Raw genomic sequence first — 22041 nt, 5'->3', positions numbered from 1 at the left:
AAAACCAAACCACATCCTCATTCTTTAAAAAGCACATAGGCCTACTCTGACAAACTTTCAGTATTTAAAACTTACAAGTAATACTGTCAAGTAGCCTATGAACCACTATTGAAATTGTAGACCCCGGAGCACATACTGTACAACATGCTTGTCAATCAAATTTGATAAAAAAAAAAAATCACATACTCGCTTGTTTGATGCGTCTCTATGGGATATTGTTGCTATGTACGTGGTAAGCCAATGACCGGCTTCTTTCAGCAAGTCAAGCTGTCTGGGCTGAGTATGAGCTAATGCCGTGCGATATGACAGTCATTATACCCCTAAGTGAGCCAGCTGTGCTCCTCGCCTCTCAGTCATTCTCTTTTGGGTCTGTTGTTTTCAAACTTTTTTACTTCTCTTCTCTTCTCTTGTACTCTTTCTTCATCTACTGCCTCTGCCTAGCCTCAAACACTTTAAATACGACCTTTGTTGATTGTTGCCAAGTCCATCTTTTGATGGCAACGTTTAGATGCCAATTTTTCAGGTTTAGAGGATCCACATGGCATTAATGAGAGTAAAAATACCTCAAAGAGTTTAGGAATGAAGACTTGTGAGGACTGAAAACGAGATACAAATGTTGTGAAAGCTGAATATGTTTAGTAATTAGCTTTTCATACTCTGTACCATGCTTTGTGATATTTACAGCCTGAGCTTGCACGCAAACAAGCACTCCAGGCCTATTGGAGTCACCACAAAAGTACAGCTAGCACTTAATTTTAGAGTAAATCAAAAGGCCCTGGCTGTTCTCAGTGTCTCAGCCAAGTTGCTTTTAATTAAAGTTGTTTCGACTGTGTTGTGCAGTCAAGCTTATCAGCCATTCATCGTCAGGCTGACAGGAGTTCAACAGCGAGTTCCTGTTATTATGATGCCACTCTATTGTCTGTGAAAATGGCTTCCCTCTCTCTTAGCAAATTAATAGCGCGTCAGTACCCCGGGATCCCAACCACTGGATTTTAAATGTAATCAAGAAAGACAGAGAGACAGAGACAGAGGCTGAGGCAGAACACAACTCTATAAAATTAAAGAAAACAGTTTAATGGTGTTACAACAGGGGTCACGCTCTCCTTACCCTTACAGGAGAAAGTGATGAGAGGGGCAGGGGGAAAAGTTATTGTCAGGCAGACAGAGGACAGACATGGCGTGACAAATAACACACATTAACAAGGTCTCAATTGATGCATGTGCAGTTGATCACTGAGGTCCAGATCTTCAGAGTGTAACACTAGGAAAATCAATTGGTTTACTGATAACAGCTTTAGACAAAGACAATTATGTCATTGGAGTCAGACTTTGTGTTCATGACAAAGCTTGGACCATTTGTTCCTTGTTGTTTAATCAAAACACTACACTCCCATATCAGACTACATGGATCTCATAGAATATCTAGAAGATAGACGTTTGAAAGCATTTTCTGTTAAAGAATTCACACAGTTGCAGCAGACAAATTTCAAGTCACATCCCTGTCATTTTTAACAATTACCAGTGATCAAAGGAATCAGAGAAAGAGCTGGGGGAAACTCAGTGATAGCTTAGTTTTAACGTGAAAATTATTTCACCAGTCCTTTGACTCATTTGCATACCTTGTGAGTGGGTGTTAACCCTTCAATTTGGTTCCTGTTACAATGAATGGACATTATGAGGAATCCTAGGAATCCTCTGGGCCAGCCCTGGGTTTTCCCGACTGATGATTTGAGTTGTCCAATTAAACTGGGGAGCCCTTTGTTTCCGATACCAACATTTGTGTAAGCTGCTCTAGTATAGTTCAGGAAATGTGATGGTATTTGCATCTGTCACACACATTATCATATTTGGAAGGCAGAGTTCAGATGATAAGATTTCATTTACTTAGATGCCAGCAGAGACTTTGACAGAATGACAGAGGAAGGAAAACACTACTATTGAGAGTTTGGCAGCGGCAGACGAACAATCATGAGTCACTGCTCCCCAGAAGCAATCAGGATTGTTACTGCTCCAGTCAGAGACGATACCATCAGGCAGGGACAGGGCAGCCTACTGCATCCCCAATGAGCTCACGTCCTTCAAATATCTTCTCACTCTCAAAAAAACGGGTATTAAAATGACTGAACTTGGCTGCATGCAGCACTTCTCAACACACTGTATCAAAAAGAAAGAGCCAAATGACTTTGTAAATGTATTCTCTTCTCCTTCAGAAAACTTTACTGGGGTTTCAGGATGGGGAGTTTGTATGCACATGGTCCGCTTGGAACAAGCTGCTGCTGGCAATCAGTCTGCCCTGCTGCAGCCAAGTTAGCTTTCCAGGACACGATGGTAAATATGGCAGCATAATACCAGCAGGAGGAAGACAGGGGGGTGTTCCATGTGGTTTCAAGGCACCATTTGCTTGTGGTGAGTATGGGAAGTAGTAGATCTGCAAAGGACTCCGAGATAAGTGAGGCCATCGTAAAGATGAATGGTCCATTTAAAAGCCCTGTGGATGACCACATATCTATCAAGCTTAAGAGAAAAGGCCAATTTTAAATTGAAGCGGTGCCGATATGAGCATTTTATCCTTGTCCTGTAGAAAATGAAGAGCTTTCCTACTGATTGTATAGTCACCACATCCACTCCCTTACAAAACACACCCAGCCCCCCCATCACATCCCTTTCCTTGTCACCAAGCAACAGTTGCGCTCTCGTCACACGGGTCTGCACTTTCTTGTGGTTTCATCATGGGCCGTGATGGGAAACAGAACCACCACCGCATGAAAGACCGAGAGAAGGGGGAAAAAAACCTCCAATAAAATGTATGCAGATCTACAAATAGAAAAAGTCCGGGAAAGAGTAGAAGACTGAGACTCGCCCTCCACCAAGCTCACAGAACGCTGCACCACCCCAGCTAAACAGATGAGAGAAGTAAAAAAGGAAAAACAGCAGAGAATTGCTGAGAGAGCTAATCGCCCTGTTATTATATTTGTCGGGTTTTGTGGCTAATGACTTCCACATTGCAACTTCAAATGCACTTGATGCACCAAGAAAGCAAACAGGAGGGGGCAAAGAGAGAAAGCAAAGAGTGAGGGGTTTTAGTCACGTGATCTCAGAAACACAAACAAACCAGGTTACAAACAAACGGTTTCCCTGAAACATGTTGCCAGGTCACACAAAAGCACTTGTTTGTTGTGTTTGCTACAAAGGATAAAAAGCAGCAATAATTACAGACGACTGCTTCCTAACAGAGGGCTGACATGAAGAGCTTCCTTCCATCTTTATTACATGGTTCAAGCTCTGAGCAATATTTCCACTTTAATACAATTATAAAGAATGGGTTCATCATAGAAATTTGCATTTACAGTAAAATGCAAAACATTGATCTGTACAAGCATTAACACCAGCAAACAGTTTAAGCTGCACACTCAGTGCTAAGTTTCAGGGACCTTCTTTAGTCTACTTACAAGATTATTAATATGCCACAATACGTTTCCCTTGCACAGTGTCCTGGTAGCCATTACTGTTGTGGGGCTGATTAATGTCAGTGTAGTAAGAACAGAGGCCAAGGACAGGCCGAACCAGGCCAGATGTAGCAGGTTAAAGAATTTATTTTTTTCTGAAGGGGGGTTGGCACAGCTGGTTGCAGCAAAGTCTGGTTCTCCTTTTCCCCAGAAGCATCTATTTCCACATCAAAACCACATCAAACTGCTTCACATTTATTATGCAGGTTTCGCAGATAGCCACAGATTCATTGAGGCTCTTTTAAAGTCAGATGTTGCTGAAGAGAGGGATTGTACTCATTCTAACACTCTCCTGTAAGACATCTACCCTCATGTAAGAGAGTCCATGAAATTGTCCAAATAAAAGGTCCGAGTGATGACTAGAGATGCTGCTAACACATTAAATTGGCACATGACTTTTACAGTCCTTCTTTTCATTTCAGGCTTTTGTCACCGGTTGTAGCCCCAGATAACCAGGTCATAAACCAAGACCTCACTGAGTCCCAAAATAGTCTCCATTCATTCACCACCATTCATCCTGAAAAAAACTATGCAGTGCACTATACCGCCCGAGTTCACTACCACAGTAGCCACAGACCCAAAGGACTCCCTGCCAAAGCTGCAGGGTAGCACCTATAAAATGCGGCCCCATCTCGGTTTAGTGCTGCCCCTATTATTTAGCTCTGTAATGGAAAGAGTCTAATCTGCTGGAGCAAGCGATAGGCCAAACAAGCTGCCAAAATTAAACCCACTGTTTGAAGTTGCTTGTAAAAAAAAATGGAAAGCATAAAAGGTTTATAACCACAAGCTGCTCTCTGACTCCAAATTCAAAAGTGTCATGTGCAGAGTGATTTTGAAAAATCAATCAGAAAACATAGTGACGCACATGAAATATAAATCTTATGTAGGATTTCCTGCAGTAGTCGGGATGATATCTGAAAAAAAAAACACAGTCTAGATGAGCCAAGTCGGTTTTTGGCTCTGTGAGTGGACAAGGATGGATTGAGGTGGGACGATTTTGAGTTTTGCTTGGCAGAGGTTCAGGGAGTGACTGATGGGCTGCAGACTCTAAAGATGACGTAAAGGACATTCAGTGACTAGGTGAAACCCAGGGGGGGGGGGAAGCAGCTGGCAAAATGCCGACATTAGGGACACACCAGCCCAGATGACATGAGTGCAGATGAGGCGTCGCGTTCAACTACCTCCCTCTTGAACATCCTTAGTGAGTCCTAAAGTCACAAGCGCAATCCACTGAAAAAGAGGCCATACATATAGAGATCATTGAAAGCTTCTTCATGCCTGACATTTTCCTTGTTTTTAATAGTTTCTCACACGTACATTTACAGTCACACACCTCTCCATAAAGTAAGAATGAGGATATCTCCCGCATACTCAACACATGCCAGTGAACCTGCTTTAAACCAACTGTGACACCACAGAAAACAAGCGTATGCAGCCAGGAGTAAGCAGAGACATAAGTGAGGGCACAGGACAGAGGAAGAAGAGAACAAGGAGCCAATATGGGATGAGGGTATTGGGTTCAGAGCTTTCTAAAGGTGCACAACTAGTGGGTCTGGGATTGATCCATCCTAAATTGAAACAAACTGCAACTTAGAGCAGAGCATTGGGACTGAGGCAAGGGTTTACTTAGTGATGACAAAGGAAGCAAAAACAAGCAGCACTGAAAGAAAAGGGGCAAATACAGAGTGAGTCAGGGTGTGACAAAGACTGTTTTTATGATCCTGCGGAGTGTTAACCCAGGCTCTAATTTGCTCCTTCTTGTGCATAGCAGGAATGAAGGAGCGACTGGATTCATTTCACATTTCAAGCATTATAGACAGGGCTGACAAAGCCCAGCCTCGTAAAATAAACAGCGAACACAGAGTTAGCGTCTCAAAGGCGAGGGGTCGGAGTTTGAAGGTACATATTCTCAATCCAGAGGAGCTAACCTAGCAAGAAAACAACCAATGCAGGGCTTAAAACATGTCTTGCTAATGCATGTCCTCTGCGAAGAGAACAAAATACTCTACATAAGGGTTCCTCATCTGATGCAGCCTTTGATAAGCAGAGGATCCCTGTGATAAAAACTCATGATGGCTCACAGTTGCTAATGGCCATGTGTGCATAGGGGTGTTTAAGCCTATTTTCATCTTCTTTGTTTTCCCTGTAAATGGATTGTAAAATGATCTCTCAGTCATCTTGCCCTGATATACATAAGCGAGGACAAACATGCATGAGTCTGCACTACCCACATTATCCCCCCCCCATCATACCCACACTCCCCCCCCCCCCCCCCCCCCCCCCCCAGATGCTCTTACAGCAAGAATGAAAGAGAGCAATTTTCATCAGTGGAGCAGCCGCAGTATTTAAAGATGGATGCGAGGTGGGGGACACGCACTACAGGCTTCTTTGCTCTGCGAGTGGTATGGCCAGTGTCACTACGGTGATGGCATTCTCACCCACTCATCACTGCACTGTACATATCGACCACTGTGTGTGTGTGTGTGTGTGTGTGTGTGTGTGTGTGTGTGTGTGTGTGTGTGTTGAAGTGCTCATGTCTGTCAGTTCCCTAACTCCTCTCCTCACAACGGGCCGGCCTCTCAAAGGCAGTGATCAATCTGCGGTAAGATTATGTAAGCAGCGTGGCCAGTATGGCTTCAGCTCGCTTCTCCTGCAGGGTGATTTCCTTGTTTCATTGTGCTCCAGTGGTAATATTTTGATGCATCAACAGGGATGGACCTCAGATCCCCAACATAGGCCCTGTGCCCTGTATGAAAAGTCACTTTAAGCTTCAACATGAGAGCCAGATAGCGCCTCAAAGAAAGGTGAAACATAAAAGAAGAGGGTTGTTGCTAAACACACCTGTTTTCGATCGTCCTGTTTGTGCTCAGGTTAGCTGGTATCTGAAGAATGTAAATTATATGTGGTTTGGTTTGGACTGAAGCTCTGTCAGTGCTGTTGGAGGAGATTGTGTGCAGCCATTTCAGATCCCCCACCCCCAAAAACACACACCACCCTCCTCTGTCTCTTCTCTCTCTCTCTCTCTCTCTCTCTCCCTCTCTCTCTCAGTGGCCCTGAATGATTACAGGGTCCACGGAAGATGAGGTCTGACTTGGATAAATAAAGGTCTCGGGTTGAGGGGAGGGAGCGAAGTAACCTGCACAGCTAATGTTAAAAAAAACAAAAAACCAAGTACGCCATATCAAAAGCTCAGCTCTATTTCAGACAGAATAAAGCCTTTGCTTTTCCCCTTTCTTTTGCGTGAATCGCTGGAAGAGAAAAGGTCAGACAGGTATTGGATAGAGAGATTTTAAATATGATTTGTTTTTAAAGTGCAGATTTGCATTGTGTCAAGGGAAGGAATATTTCAATATTGGATTGAACTCATCATGTAAAAGTGTATTTACAAGTTCTGTAGCAGGTGCAGGTGTTGAAACCTTCAATAGAACTTATAACCAGATCCACCTTTCTCCTTTCCTGCAGTTGGGAAGAGCCTTATAGTTTGATCTCTGTTTTTTGAGTTTCCTAAAAACAGATTATGAATTAGAAAATATGTAACTGTAAACAAAAACACATCTGCCACAATTGATAATTCAGAGTGGTCAAACAGGTCAAACGGGTGGTGGTCAAACAGGTGATTTTTCTTCTTGCTTTAAGTGCTTCTCTACAATATGAACTACATATTTTAAGCATCAAGTTAACGTGATAGGGAACATACTGTATTAGAGTTGATTTTGAATCATAGTCAACAAGACTTTTCAAAAGTTGTCACTGAAAGTGAGACTTGTTAAAGATGAGATGCAGCTGCTATTTCAATGTGTCATACAATTCTATAGTTTACATCTAAGCAGACACCTTGCATATTTAAGTTTTGATCTCTTTGGCAATCCCTATGGTGATAATCTGTAACTGCACGTCTGTCTCCCTCAAACAGAGATGCAAAAAAACCTTCTCACTGACTGTTTTGCCTTTTTGTCTTCATCTGAACCTCGTACTTGTTTCTTTTTCCTCAGATTTGCACGGGTTTTTGAATTTCCATCAACCGAAGTCATCAATCTTTCTTTGTTTGTTTGAGCCTAGTAACAGTCCGTTGCGATCAGAGAAACATGGACACTGCTTGGGCCTACTCTCTCTGGTGGACCAACCACTGCCGGGTGATGGATTGTTATCGTGATTTTTCTTGGAAATGTTGACCTTACAACGAGTTCATAAAATCTATGAATGCTGCAATAACAACCAGATAGACTCATTGACCCTTGTTTTGATGCACTAAGTAAAAAGAGGGGCCTTACAGACATTGCTGTATTGGAGTATGACATTAATTAGCCCAAGAAAATCTTCATTTTAGAGATGCTTTAACACTTCCCATTAAAAGAAAATGTTTTAATAAATAAATCATGAAATTCGTTTTGTTCGAAACTGAACACTTTTCGGTCAATTGATGAGACTATATATCTAATTATCATTTCATGTCTACAGTGTGTTTTGTTCCTCCTTGAGTTCAAAGTTTCATTGCAGTGAAAATGTACAAAACCCGAAAACAATAACCCAAAAGAAAGGCCTGAGTCATTCAGTCACAGTCGAGTTATTCTCTAATATCTCAACATTAACCTGGGATTCCTGACTACGAAAGCAACTTGAAGCCCTTTTTTTTTTTTTTTTTTTTTTTAAATGAGCCCACATGGTTACTGGAAATTCGGTTCAAGTTGATGAAATGTCTGAGTAAGACTTAAAGATGCATGTACTGTGTTAAAACTTAACCAAAGCAGAAGAACTGTGGATCTATTTCAGCATTTTGTTATTCAGCAGTTGACAAGGACAGATCAGTTTTAGATATATACTGAACACTGTAGTTTGAATGAACAAGCCCAAAATGTGTTGAGAACAAACACACACCCATCTGTATTCAATACCTTTCCATCATGCCCATTCGGGGAGAGTGGCAAACACATCAAGCACATTTTCTTTGTCTATCTTTGTTAACTACAGATCGAGGCATTGGTCTGTTCCCTCAGTTTTTCTGGTAGGTTCAGGTTTGTTTGTTTTTTTACAAATTTATTCAAAGTAGTTTGTGGAGAAAATCTACTTTGTGTCAAAACAATTTGTCTTAATCTTGTTCTCTGAATTGCCTTTTTGCCTGTTTATTGTTAGCGTTGGAACAATCTGCAATCACATTCATTCCAATTTGTGGATTGTACCCTTATATTTCCTAACATGTTCAAACCTTTTCGTTTTTAATCATCTTGCCTGGATGACCTGGTCAGAGCATGAGCAGAGCACATTTTCCAGTGTATCAAATCACACAAGGTTGTCAGATAAACCGCAAAAGAGTGCACTTCCAAGGACACAATAACAAGAGCACAATAGGCTGCTGCAGAGGGGACCACAGCGCTCAACATTCAGACCCCTTTTAACCAGGCACTTCTTTAGTTCCTGATCTTGATTGTGAAAGAGATCCATTTTCACTGTGGTTTGTGCGGCTGTGGGAAGAGCAGCATTACTGGGAACCAGATGGCTCTGGTAAAAAGACAGGGGGTATCCCACCGGTCTCTCCAAGAAGAGGATCCATTACAGAGGATCTATTGAGGGCCAGCAGATTCTGTTTCATGGCACTGGCCGAGTGTGACCAGCTCTTCGTTGGCCTTGGTCGTATGCTGGTGCCGCGTAGGCTGCTGAAGACCCAACCTTTTCTGTGATCACCTCTGGGAACTGTATTCACCTTCCATGCAGGATGGACAACTAAACCAGGGCCTCTTAGCGAGTTGGGTTTCACCCCTTTTGAGTTCAAGCCTCTCTCAGGGCTTTGCGTTGCAATGGGATATCACTGGCAGCACAGCTTAAGGGGACAATAGTTGTTTGTGAAATTGGTTGACTGAGATTTTCCTGTGAATTTCTAAAGGGCCCAAGAACTGTTGAAGTTCAGTCAACTATTGAGGAATTCTAGCTGCTTAATGGACATTTTATTTCCATATTCACTACAAGGAGACCACAGTGAAACCCTTTCTGATCCACTGCACGTTTCCTTGTCATGGTTTCTTAGCTCTGCACGCTATTGGCTTTGTTCCTCTGTTTGCTGTCCACTTAGCTACGTCTGCTCCCTTCACTTGTCCAAATGTTTGCTCTGTCCACTTAGTCATGTCCACTTGCTTGTCCTTGTCAAATCTGTGCTGTTGGTGGGCGTTTCCAGCAAAGAGGAAAGGCGACAATTTGCCTCTTTGGCCACAAACTCCTGCAGCTGGACACTAACCAGACCCTAGGGCTCAGCAAAGAAATTACTCTCCATTTATTTAAAGTGGTTGCCATTACTCTACCGCAGTAGAGCACAGACCTCAGTGGCCCTGACCCAAACAAAACTGCAGTATAAAAAGAACTAGGTTCGCCGGACAGGTCATGTCTCACACAGTAGCAATTCAATATCCTCCAGTTATGTTCTTGGTTACGCTTCTCAAGACTCAGACTTGCATGTGACACCACAAAAATACATGGTTGCTTTGAAAGTCTGCCAGTGGAGATTTTTGCAAAAACACCCAAAACCAATCACTGGCATGATGTTTGGAACAAGTTACAAATGTTTGAATCAAAGAAAGACAAACAGCTAATTTACCTTAATCATACAATGTCAAAGGATTATTAATAGTATTTTCAAAAAGAGAAATACAGACACAGGAAGCCAGAATGGTTTGGGATTTGTACCAAAGCAAATCAAACTGAAGACCAATCATTTTTTCCTGCTCTACTTTAAGTGCAGAAACAATACGCAAGCCAATGAGCACTTTTAGGGAAAAGCAAAGCTGTGCTTCCTTTTATACAAATGCCCAGAGCTGATAACACATCATTTTGATTTACATCTGTATTTAAATCCAGTGTTGAGTCAAAAAGTTATATCTTCTGTAATGTTTTCATCAGCTCCTTCCTCCCCGGGGCCTTAAACCGCCTTTAAAATTCAATCTCAGTGAATTAAATTGAGTTTTGATAATGACAACAATTGCTTGTTTGCGAGTTAATAGAATTCATAGGCGAACATAAGGCTCTATGGTATTTCATTACTGCTCTCTGACTATTTGATTTATCCCTCTCGCCCTGGAGTGTGTTCCAGCTGATGGGCTCTGACTGCTGCAGAGAGCACTGGCAAAGCTGGGAGAGAATGTCATACGGCATTGACTGGAGTGGGTCTGCTCATGCATACGCAAATGCCAAGGGACATGGGTAGGCCAGGGGATGAAGCTCATGCATAATAGTATCCAAATGTGCAAAAGGAGGAAAGGGAAGAGACGGGTGAGTCGGCTAAAAGAGAGAGAGCGGAAGAAAACATTGAGACAAATCAAGATAGTTTGAGTTGCTTTCTTCACATGTGCACTTCTGAAAATTTCTAGAAAACGTCAAAGCTTGAAAACAGAATACAAACAAGTGGCATAACAGTGGCTACCTTTGTGTCTTTTATACAGTCTATGGCTTGAGATGAAGAAAGTTGTGAAAGGGTAAGTGTGTTGCAGTGCTTTATGGAGCTCAATCCAAAACATGTCACAGCTCATTCAGAAAAACACTGCTCTTAACTGACCTTCGAGCAACCAAACCTCACAGACCTCTATAGTAGCCACATGTGTGCACTCTCCCACCTAAACATTGTTTATCGCTTTACAGCCTGACAGTTGTGTATACCCGGCCGTGGCCTGACAGCTTAATTTCAGGTTGTCTCACAGGACCGCCTCCGTGGATCAGGGACCAGAGTGACACACTCAACCTCAATCCACTTTTTTAGGGGACGCCTCTTTCTCTCACCGCTCTGTCCTTTACGTCACTATCGCAGTGGTCATGCATGGCTCTTGGCCTTTGAGGGAGGATGACCATGCACCACAATCACAGCATAGACCTTGATCCCGGGACAGACAAGGCTGCTTTGCATGCTGAGTCGCCTGACCGACCGTCTGAGCAGGTGGTGATTTGCACAAGGTGAGGGGAAAACTCGGTGGAAGTTCAAACAGAGAAATGGAGGGATGAAGAATGAACAACACAGAGAGCTGTACTTTAATAAAACAAATGTAAGCCTTTGAACACGACAGGACGAGAATCACTGTGGCATGATAATAAGCATGATAGTGTTCATAATAACAAGGTTTGTTTCTCCGTCTTAGTGGTTGGTGGTTTTATGGGCGTTCCAATCCCTTGGCATGGAAGAACAAGGGCGTTACCCACAACTTGACCTTTCCTGGGCACTACCCAGAGGTCAACAGGAAGTAAACGGGCAGCGGCTTGACACAGAAGCCCACATTTATGACCTGGAGTTTCTTTTTTTTTTTCTCCTTCTGTTACCAACTGTGAGCCAGATACTACTTATTTTCAGCCAAGAAAATAATGGAATTCTTCAAAACTTTGGCTTGTCTTTACAAGTCAAGACATGCTGTGAATCATGAGCGATGGGATACATAAAAAGGGAAAATAGTGTGCTCTATGTTCTTCATTTCAGACTTTCTACTCACTCACTATGTCTGTCTTCTCAATATCCGCTGTCTTTCGCCCTCTATTACTGTAGCTACTGCCAGCTGGTGTTATATTCACTGGAGCAGTCGATAATGACGTTTTTACAATCTGCTATGCCTTCGTATTAAATTGACATTTTTCATTAAAAAGCACCATTTAGATGTACAACAGTGTTGGGTAATTCTTGGAGGAGGAGGAGGAGCATCTCTCTTGCCTGATATTACTGGTAGGTAAACATGGTACATGCAGTTTACTTATTTGATGTAGTATTCAAAGAAAGGCCACAACTAACATTTTTTAAATTGATGACAAAACCTTTTTCAGTCTTTCAGAAAGTATTTGATTAAAAGTGAATAACAGCTACATGCCCCAACATTAAATATACAAAGATGTTAAACAGGAGAATATCAAGAGCTGTTTAAATAAAACATTTTTTATTAATTATAACGGAAATTAATTATCTTTCACCCAACTGTCTCAGCAGCTTCGTTCAGTTCACTTTAAATTAATTTATCCTTGGGGGGCACAGTTACGCTCAGTCAGTAGAGCAGCCCCCCCCCCCCCCATATTCTGCTCGAGGTTTCTTCCTGTGAAAAGGAAGTTTTTGCCTTCATGATTTTGCTAAACGTTGCTTAGTGCTGTGCTCATGATGGTCTTCAGAAATAATATGCTTATGTTTACCAATCTATCTTCTTCCTGGTTTTCTTGTCTCCTTTCAGTCATGGCAAAAAGGCCCAAATTATAATCATGGAAAGAAAATTACTATTTGATCTCAAATACCAATTTTTTTAATTAAGGTCCCTAGGTATGAAAGGTGACCCATGTGCCTTCTTTTGAACATGTTGTTTCCTTGGAATTGTGTCAACTTTCTCCTAAAAACAAATGCCCAGTCTTTGTTTGGTTTCCCTATAGTCAGCCAGTAGAAGTCATTATGCATAGTGGATTTTTGTTGGTGTGCTTGTTGTATTGATAAAATTAACCTCTTGCTACATCCAATTCCAGATTCATGAGGGTTCCCTATGGGCTGTTATGGAGCGGATTATGCATGGACACAATACAAAGTGGAGACAGTCTGACTGGGTTTACTGTGTAAACAACCAGGACAGAGTGACCTGCATGCAACCTACAGAGGGCATTTAAAGGAGAATAAAGTTTTATAGACTGTACAAAAGTTAGAGGGAGATTAGCCCATTTGTCAACTCACTTATGATTCTAAAGAGTGATGAGAAAATAGGCAGTAAAAGCAACTATGTGTTCCCGGTAGATTGTTCTGTCCTGTGATGGATGCTCCTACTTTTATGTGCCCTTGAATGAAAGGCAGGGGACTCGCATCAGCTTGAACCTTTGAAATAAGCACAACAGCCCCAGAAGAGATGATTGCTCCTTCCAAAAGTTTTATCTAGTCATTACTATTTTCTTTCCGTGATAGCGGCGGTATAAAGACATTTGGCCCAATTTGCACAACAGTCAACAGGACTAAATGTCAGACAGCATGAGGAACTTAAACGGCCAATTTTTTCAGGGCCGTTTTTGTCTCCTTCGTGCTCAAGAATGTGATTGATCACATCACAATGCATAGATGTTAATGGACAGGTTACATTAAACACGTTTGTAGATACCTTTTATTTTACATAGATTTAGATAAAGTCTGGTAGCCCCGGAAAAAAACAAAACAATAGAAAATATATATAAAAGTTAAGTGAATGAAAACAGCTAAACAGTTTAAAAAATAAATGAGTTTAAAAAACACTCACATCAAGAGAAAGGAATATATAAACTACAAAACAATCTTACATCAAAACCACTTTTTTTTTTTACATTTCCTGAAAAGGTTGTACGGTAATCAACTTAGCAAAGAGTTGTCTTTTTAACTGCTTCTCGTTTCACAGTTACCTGATAAATTGAACCTCCATATTCACTCCTACTTTAGCTCTGCTTTGGTCACTACTGACTTCCTACCGAAGAAATATTGTCCAACAATAAGTCCTACTATTTTCACCAGGGAGTTTCTAACTCAGCATGAAAATATATAACGATGTATATATAATAATGTATAATTCAGTTGGTCAAATCTGCACTTTACCATAAGAGTAAGTTGAGATCACTGACAACAAAACTCTCTACTATGAATTTATTATTTGTTCATTGTCATATTAGGTCAAGTTTAATGATTAAGTCCAACTTGAGCTGATTTGGGGCATTTTCCAAATAAGGTTTTTTTTTGTTGTTTTTTTTTTACAGATTTTTTTATCTGTCTTTACTTTTCTCACTTAAATGGATAAAGGATCACCCAGCATAATAAATTGTATTTTTTGATAACTGGAAGAATTAAATCCTGAGTGACTTACTTTAACCACAAGGCTAAATACAACACACACCAAAACCTAGGAAGAAGTACAATCTCTAAGGGCTTTAATCTCCCAGTGCACAGTTTTTACACACTGTCAAACACACGCACACACTGTACAGTTCCACCCCAGTGGTTTGTCTAAACTTGCATCTGCAGCACAGAAGCTCATCAGGGAGGAGAGGTTTCCATCTCCATCTCTGAGTCGGAAAAGGCAGGGGGAACCACACAGCCCACATCTGAGACCCAGACCCTATGCACACTCTTCCCATAATGCCCTCTGACACACGCCCCACAATGAGCACAGAGGGTTTACTGGCACACCGAAAGCAGGCATGTTAAAGTCTTTAAGAACCCGCTTTGTCTCCTCAGACCAACGCTCTATCGCCATCACCTCTGCCAACACAAGCTCGTGTTTCTACAGCTGAAGATGGTCTGTTATTATCAACCAAGGCAAACGACTCGGGAGTATCACACACGTGAATACTGGTACAAAGGCACACACAGACTCACAAAGATCCCTCTGTCTCAGGGGTTACAAAGGTTGAGGGGGCCCATCATAAACTGCACTGTATGGACTGCGTTTACAAGTCGAGAGTGGGATTAAGTCGAGACAGATTTGATGATTGGGTGACAGGAAGAAATGTGGATTGGGTGAAGACTGCCCTTTGTGTTTGTGCGTGTGTGTGTGTGTTTGTGCGTGTGTGTGTAGTGTGTGTGCGTGTGTGTGCGTGTGCGTGTGAGTGTGTGTATGTCTGTGTCTGTGTCTGTGTCTGTGTAGGGAGGAGGGAGGAGGGGCATCAGACTGAGGATGTGAGACCTCATGGTTCGACACTTGACGTGGTTCCTCTGAATTCTGGAACAGACACTCTGGAAGTGTACGGAGGCCCCAGACGGCCACAGCTGCCTCACATCTGAACTTTATACAAACACACTCACGTAGTGTTGACGTTATAAACTGATAAATTGACAAGGAAAACGACAGAAAACTAATCATGAACTTCACGTAAGAACCTCAAACCTTTTTTGTGGCTCATAAACTTGAGGATTTGCTGTTCTTATTCAAACCATTTGACATTGTATGTCCTCACATTTTGGAGTGACATTCCTACAAAAAAAAGCAATTTGACAACACACCTCAATCCCTGGGCGGCTTTGCCGGAACTTTTCACTACTTTTGGACACTTAGTAAACTTAGGTCTTTGTTTTTAAACAATAATCAACAGAATCCACTTTGAACATTATTTTAAAATACACTGCGGGGAGAAAAGGAAAATACATCTGCTTCTTGTTGTGTAACTGTTTACTCAACTGCTGTCAAAGGTAAAATAATGAACCTCCACAGATTACAGTAATTGATCATTCGAGAAACTGCTATCTTTTGAAGATTTTTTTTATTGAGGGGCTTTTTGCCTTTACTCAGTGGATAGAGTAAGAAATCGGGAGAGAGAGAGTGGAGTATGACATGCTGGAAAGGAGCTGCAGGTCGGACTTGAATCCCAGCCGTCTGCTTGGAGGCCTCCATACATGGGGCACAACCTAAATGCAATAGGCCATCAGCACCCCAAAGCACAAAGAATAACAACAGGACAATCTTAGACTTGCCTTTATGGAAATGTAAGCAGGAGATTCATACACATGCAACACACACGCAGTCAATTGAATTCTGACTTGATGGCAAGACAAACATCTGAAAACACCCCATGATCTCCTATCAATCACAAGGCTAGACCACTGCCAGCATCAAAAACAACATACTAGACCTCTTTGAGCTTCTGTTCAGGAGTTTTGGCGCACTGTTTTTAACCACATTCAAGCCACCTTGACTTTCCTCCTGCACCACACAGCTACACCCAGTTCCGTCTGTGGCCGGGTGCAATGAATCTGAAAAAGTCCAGGCCGACATCATGCCCCTCTGGACAACGATCAAACGGGGAGCAGGAAGGAGAGCGGGTTGCCAGATGAAACAGAGGGTTGCCAGTTTGTGCAGCAGCTTTTATGCATGTTAGGCTACAAAGGGAAATCACAACACATGCTGTCATTCATCCCAAAATCACAGTACTCTGTGCCTGGGATGCCCCAAGGCAGACATATGACAGCACAGTGTTGAATGAGAGAAAGAAATCCTTAAAATCTCAACTTTGGTCAGGAAAATAAAGCCTGTTAAGTTAACCTGCGGAAAGTTAGTCTGATAAGAGAATTCACTGCACAGACATCAGCCTTTTGCAAATCCTCCCAGTGCAGCCTCACAAGTTATTGCATGCGTGTCTGGTCCACGATTCGGTTGTCTAAGCACAGCCTGATATAAACCTGATGTTTTCTTCATCAGGCTTCATTTCTGTTAGCTCTGTGATCACTATTGTAATGAGATCTCATTTCATATTACTAAAAAAGTCACAACATCAGAGTGGTGCAACCAAAACGATCAGTTTTTCTTTTAAACGCAAGAAAAAGAAAGCCAAAAAATGACACACGTCGTGACTCCACTTGTGTCATGTTTGTGTTTGAGAACACTTCCTTGTTCAGACTGTGAAATAAGATCAGATACAGTAGATCAATAACTTTCTGAACTTTTTGTCTCAAAAGCCTCTTCTTCTGTTCAATATGTGCACTCTTTTTAAACTCTCTGCTGCAACAAACATGTTTTCCTTCTGGCTAAATAAATACTATCTGGTCTTTAAATAAGAAAGCAATGTCCCTTGTATATTCCTTCCTCATGAGCGCACAAGGAAAATCACTCAAGACGAATAAGAAAACAGATTTACAGAGTAGAGTTTCACAAAGCAATGCTTCACCTCTCTTTAGCTTTTTCACTTCCTGTCAGTGAGTTGGATGTGTCTCTCATAACTGTTGATCAAACATGGCAGCAATTTAGAATAGCTCAGGATAAACATTGGGGACAGGTGTAAACAGTTAGCCTTGATCACCGGCAACACAACTAGATCAGGGTTTACATTTCAGTTATTGAAAGAAACGTGACGAAGCCAGTTTTAGTGGTGCTGATAGGTCGTTTGTGTTTGTTTTAACAGGACCAGGCTAGCTGTTTGATCCTGTCTTTGTGCTAAGCTAAGCTAAGCTGTGAGTTTTATATTTAATGTACAGATATTTGAAGTGTATTGATCTCCTCGTATAAACCTTAGTAGGAAAGCATATAAGCTTATTTCTCAATATTTCAGACCTCTCCTTTAATCATCCCAGCAGGGAAACCCCTGAGACAGATTATAGATTATCCCCGCATGTACTGACAGGAAAACATCTTACTCACCCCGCCGCTGAGTTTATAAAGGATCACATTAAAGGTGAACTGTCTTACTGCAACAGCTACACCATCGGCTTGATGAAAAGGCCGCCTCAACAACTTTCATTTGAATTAGATGATGCATCATTTACATAAACAAACGAGTGCAAAAGGGCACCTCGGGACACTCGCAACCGTTTGTCACCCGACTGCCACCCTCACTGTCAAGTGAGACTGGTCGTGGTGGATCTCAGGAAAATCGAGAACCAAATAATTCCCCGCTGATTAACCAGCTCGAGCTTGTTCGCTATACACCATCAGCTCCGTCATCACCGGCTTACAGAGCAACTCAATTACGCGTCATCTTGACAGCTCTGACAGCATTCGGCTTCCACTTTGTGTGTATATTTGTGTGAAGGGCCTGAGCCTCTGCCAAGAGAGCAACGGCAGGCCACAGTCAGACACAACAGCATGTGGGAGTCTGGATGAGTTTCTTTATAAAGCCTCTGAGTTCAGGTGAAAGAGACATCCTGTACATTAATGATAAGAGTTAGCTAACCCTCTGTACTCGGAGTGTGAAGAGTGCTGTATGGGAATGCACGGCTGCATGTTCTCTGACTAAAGCTTGTTTAAAGGCACTTACAGCAGCTCAATCTCTAACCTGTTGCTACATTTCACTCTTTACCTGTGTGTCTTTTTATATATGTGTACTTGTGTTAGTTTACTACCGGATGCATGACAAAACTTTCTGTTCAAGATGAAAAACATTTCTGCCGTTAACACACCTCTGCTGGATGAGACGCTGCAGTGAACCAGGACAATGAAAGCAGTCAAGTGTAAGTGTTTAAGGCAGTCTGTCAGCACATGAAGAAGCTGCTGCAAAATCAGCTTCAAAGGAAAAAAAAAATCAAATTTGAAAGAAATCACATTTGAACATTTTACTCTTCATGCCATCACGGGCAGGCCCAGGGTTCTCCTGGCAGAGATTTCACTGTCCATAAAATGTATCTGTACAACGCTTAACCTCAGTCGTACTATAGGAAGAATCTAAGTAGCAACATCAGAAGATACAATCAGTTCAGTTCAGTCAAGGAGTTATTTTTTTTTTTTAGCTGTTAACGTGGCTCATACTTATCCCCTGATCAGGGCAAGCTAAAGTCTTTAGAGGGCCTAAGCAGGTTTTGGGGGCTCCCAGAAGTCAGAGAGTTAATCTAACTGACTCTGCCTGCATCAAAAGGAGTTAATGTCCATTGAAATGCACATTTGATTTATCTTTTGATGCCATTTACATCATGGCAGTGCAGATGCAGAAATGGTAGGAGCGGTGTGCTAAAAGCAATAAAGGCTGCCAGTCAAACTGTAATGGTGATGTTGTGGAAGTACAAATCAATACATTGAAAAGGATTACAACAAACGATTACAAATTTCTCCAAATAAATGAACAAGTAAAAAGTCTTGTGAGACGTTTCTAGAGGATTTAGGGTGCTTGTAGGGCTCACATTTACAGAATGCCTTACCGGTGTGCAGAGTGGTCCAAAAACAAGTGGTAAATAAAAGCACACACTTAAATTACAAGTTCCTAACAATCATGTAAATCAAATATAAGCTGTTTAACAAATAAACAAAGTGGCAAGAAAACTAGACAACATAACACAGGGAAATCTGAACAAACAGCTGAGATTTTGCTGCAAACACTGGCGGTTTTGTTGAGGACTTTTACTTTAGGTGGTGGTTAGTTTTATACTATTGTTCAGCATGCACAGTCCAAACATATTAGACGCAAAACAGAGCACAGAGAGCATCAAACAGTCCTTCAGTGCCTTTACAGCCAGGAACCTGACTTGTTGTAGACACATGAAATGATTGTTTAACTGTACAGTACATATGGCACAGCTGACTTCAACTAAACATAAACTTTGGCTTTCGTAGCTGCAGTGTTATGAGGGGGAATACCATTGCTTTAAATACTTTGTTAATACATAGGTACACATGGGAGTACTTACGCACTAGCCCAGATGTTGGACCCTCTAATTTGAAATCAGAGGGTATAATTAAGAGACAAAAAAATTAAAAAGGAAAGCACGAGGATTTGCTGCTCCGACATGAAACGCACAGCAAATTACAGCGAGTTGGGGCCTGGTTAGTGTGGTCATCATTATTAGATATTCACATTTAAACCAAATATTCCTTTTGAATACATAGCCTAAGCTTTGAGTGTGGATACGGTCGCCACTTTGAAGTTTAGCAGATAGAAGCGAGCTCAGCCCCCGCGCATTAGTCTGAACTTTACGGTGAATGAAATGGATGATATCAGATGACCGAGCTGAAGGTTTTGGGTTCGTTTTAGGGGAAACTGATCTTTTGCTGTAGTTCAATTATACGGACACGACGACCAATATGCACGGCAGCCAACAGTTTTATTATGGTCGAGATGGAGAGACATTTAAAGAGATGTTCTTACATAACCATTGGAAATCGTGTTCAATCACAACAGTGTGGAGGTAACGCAGCTGATGGACTGGGAGAGTCGAGTGCGTAAAAGCTGCTGGTTTGGGTTACAAGCCCCCCCACCCCCCCTTAACCAAGACATGGCTTTATGAACATCACACGAGGGGTTAAGGGTTATTTCTAAGACCACTCATTTATATATAGCCTATATATAGATTTACATCTACTCCCAATCTTGAGGGGGCTTGCAGCAAGCAGCCGCGGGGGACACTTCCAAATCTGAGTGCATTTATGGAATGGGTTTGAACTGTTAGTGTTTACCCTGTAGGTGTGCGGTGAGTGGGACACTGAAACAAGTCTAGCCACACTGTATAGCATACTCTACCCTGAGCATATAATCCTTTCTTTTAAGTAATCAAATAACATAACTGAACAGTTTCACGTTGTTGTTTGTTAGGGGGTTTGGCGCTGCCTTCCCGAAACATCCCAGAAAAAGACGTCATGCAGTTTGAGAAACAGAGCCTGAGATTGAAACCAAAGCGGTGAACTATGAATGAATTTACAGCTGCTGCTGCTGCAATCTGCGACATGTTCGATACCAAACGGTGTAAAAGGCATATCTCTTAAACACTGATTATAACCATCTGCCTGGTGTTCACTGTACCGTTTCTGGAGGGGGCGACAGCTTGTCCGGTGCGCGAAAGAGCAACTTTGGAAGACGCTTTTCTAGAACGCAGATTTATCGGAATAGATACACAGAAAAGGCGAGGAGAAAAGTTTCACTTACCGGTGTCGAAATGACTAAAAGCCGCAGAAGAAATAACCCCAGCAAGAAAAAGTGCGGCTGAGACTGTCCAGGAATCCATCGTGTGAGTTAAGAGTCTGGACTGGCTCTCAGGTGAAGTGCAGCCTCACGGACAGATGCGCAGAGCGGCTGGCTGCTGGACTGACTCAGTGACTGTCTGCCTTGTCTGTCTGTCCGGGTCTGTGCAGGAGTCGCTCTTTGGCAGGCGTTAAAAGTCCCTGAACTTCAAGGCAGGTCCCACAGCTACTACTACACTGACATCAACACAGACGGGAACAGATAGTAGAAAGCAGGGATCCAATTTCCAACCCATGTGACAGGAAATAGGGGCAACAGATTCAACCTGCAACACTGGGGAGGCAGCAGAGAGAAAAGAGGAGGAGAAGAAGCGGGAGTGAGGGTGGGAGGGTGGTGGTGCTGGGGTTGGAGGGTGGACTTTAGTGGTGCAATGAACAGCAGGTTAGGAAAGCAAAACTGATTTACACTCTTGAAAGAATGGAGTTTAAGCATAATGCCACAATAATAACTAAGAAGTTTAAAATTACAGCAAAAGTACAAACACGCAGAAATATGAGAGAAAAACTGCTCCAGATGGTAAACCCTAACTTAAAACATCTTGATGCATTTACTATTAGGTCCATACAGTTAAATAAGAAGAATACATGGGACACCAAAGGAGATCGGAAATATAAACACAGGCACAAAGTCTGTCTTGGTTTATATGAGGGGTTCTAAATGTAATTGGGGGGTCATTGCATTCGGAAACTTCTGGGCTAAACTAGTAATACATCATAGATTAAATCATAGACAAGGTGGAGGTGAGTGAATAGGATTTTAGGTAATTTCTTAAAAAATAAGAATGTATTGGTTCCTGTTGCTGGATTTATGAACATAGACAAATTAATCATTAGTTGAGTTTTTTTTTGTCTGCCTCTTTGCAAGAATTCAATCATTAAAGTAAAATCTTTGGTAGTAACATTGGAAGTCTGGGCATCATTTTTTTTAGTGTGAGATAAGTTGTTTGTGTTCACAGTTAGTCATCAGATTGTTCTTATCAGAGTGTTATGACTTTTTAAAACTAGGTTACAAATTCAAATGATCAGATAGTGTTTACATTTCAGGGAACTCGTTTTAAACGCAGGGAGGAAACTCAACAGATTACAAAATAAAATCCATTCCATCCAAATGACTCTTCTATGACATGGATTTGTTCTTACCTTACTCACTGGAAAGAAGCAGG

The 22041-nt window shown here is 41.8% G+C and overlaps 1 protein-coding gene across 2 annotated transcripts in view; it reads right to left on the bottom strand.

Annotated features, from left to right (window-relative positions):
- The window catches only part of kremen1 (kringle containing transmembrane protein 1), a 62573-nt gene extending 41406 nt beyond the window's left edge, over positions 1 to 21167 (bottom strand). For both annotated transcript variants that reach the window (XM_061038367.1, XM_061038368.1), the window contains exon 1: positions 20784 to 21167. In XM_061038367.1, the coding sequence (XP_060894350.1) occupies positions 20784 to 20862 (79 nt within the window). In that variant the 5' untranslated portion in view covers positions 20863 to 21167. The remainder of the gene's footprint in view (positions 1 to 20783) is intronic.
- Between the last annotated feature and the right edge of the window lie 874 nt (positions 21168 to 22041).

This window comes from Labrus mixtus, chromosome 5 (assembly GCF_963584025.1).
Source record: "Labrus mixtus chromosome 5, fLabMix1.1, whole genome shotgun sequence".
Lineage (NCBI taxonomy): Eukaryota > Metazoa > Chordata > Actinopteri > Labriformes > Labridae > Labrus > Labrus mixtus.
This window is presented reverse-complemented; position numbering and strand designations above follow the sequence as displayed.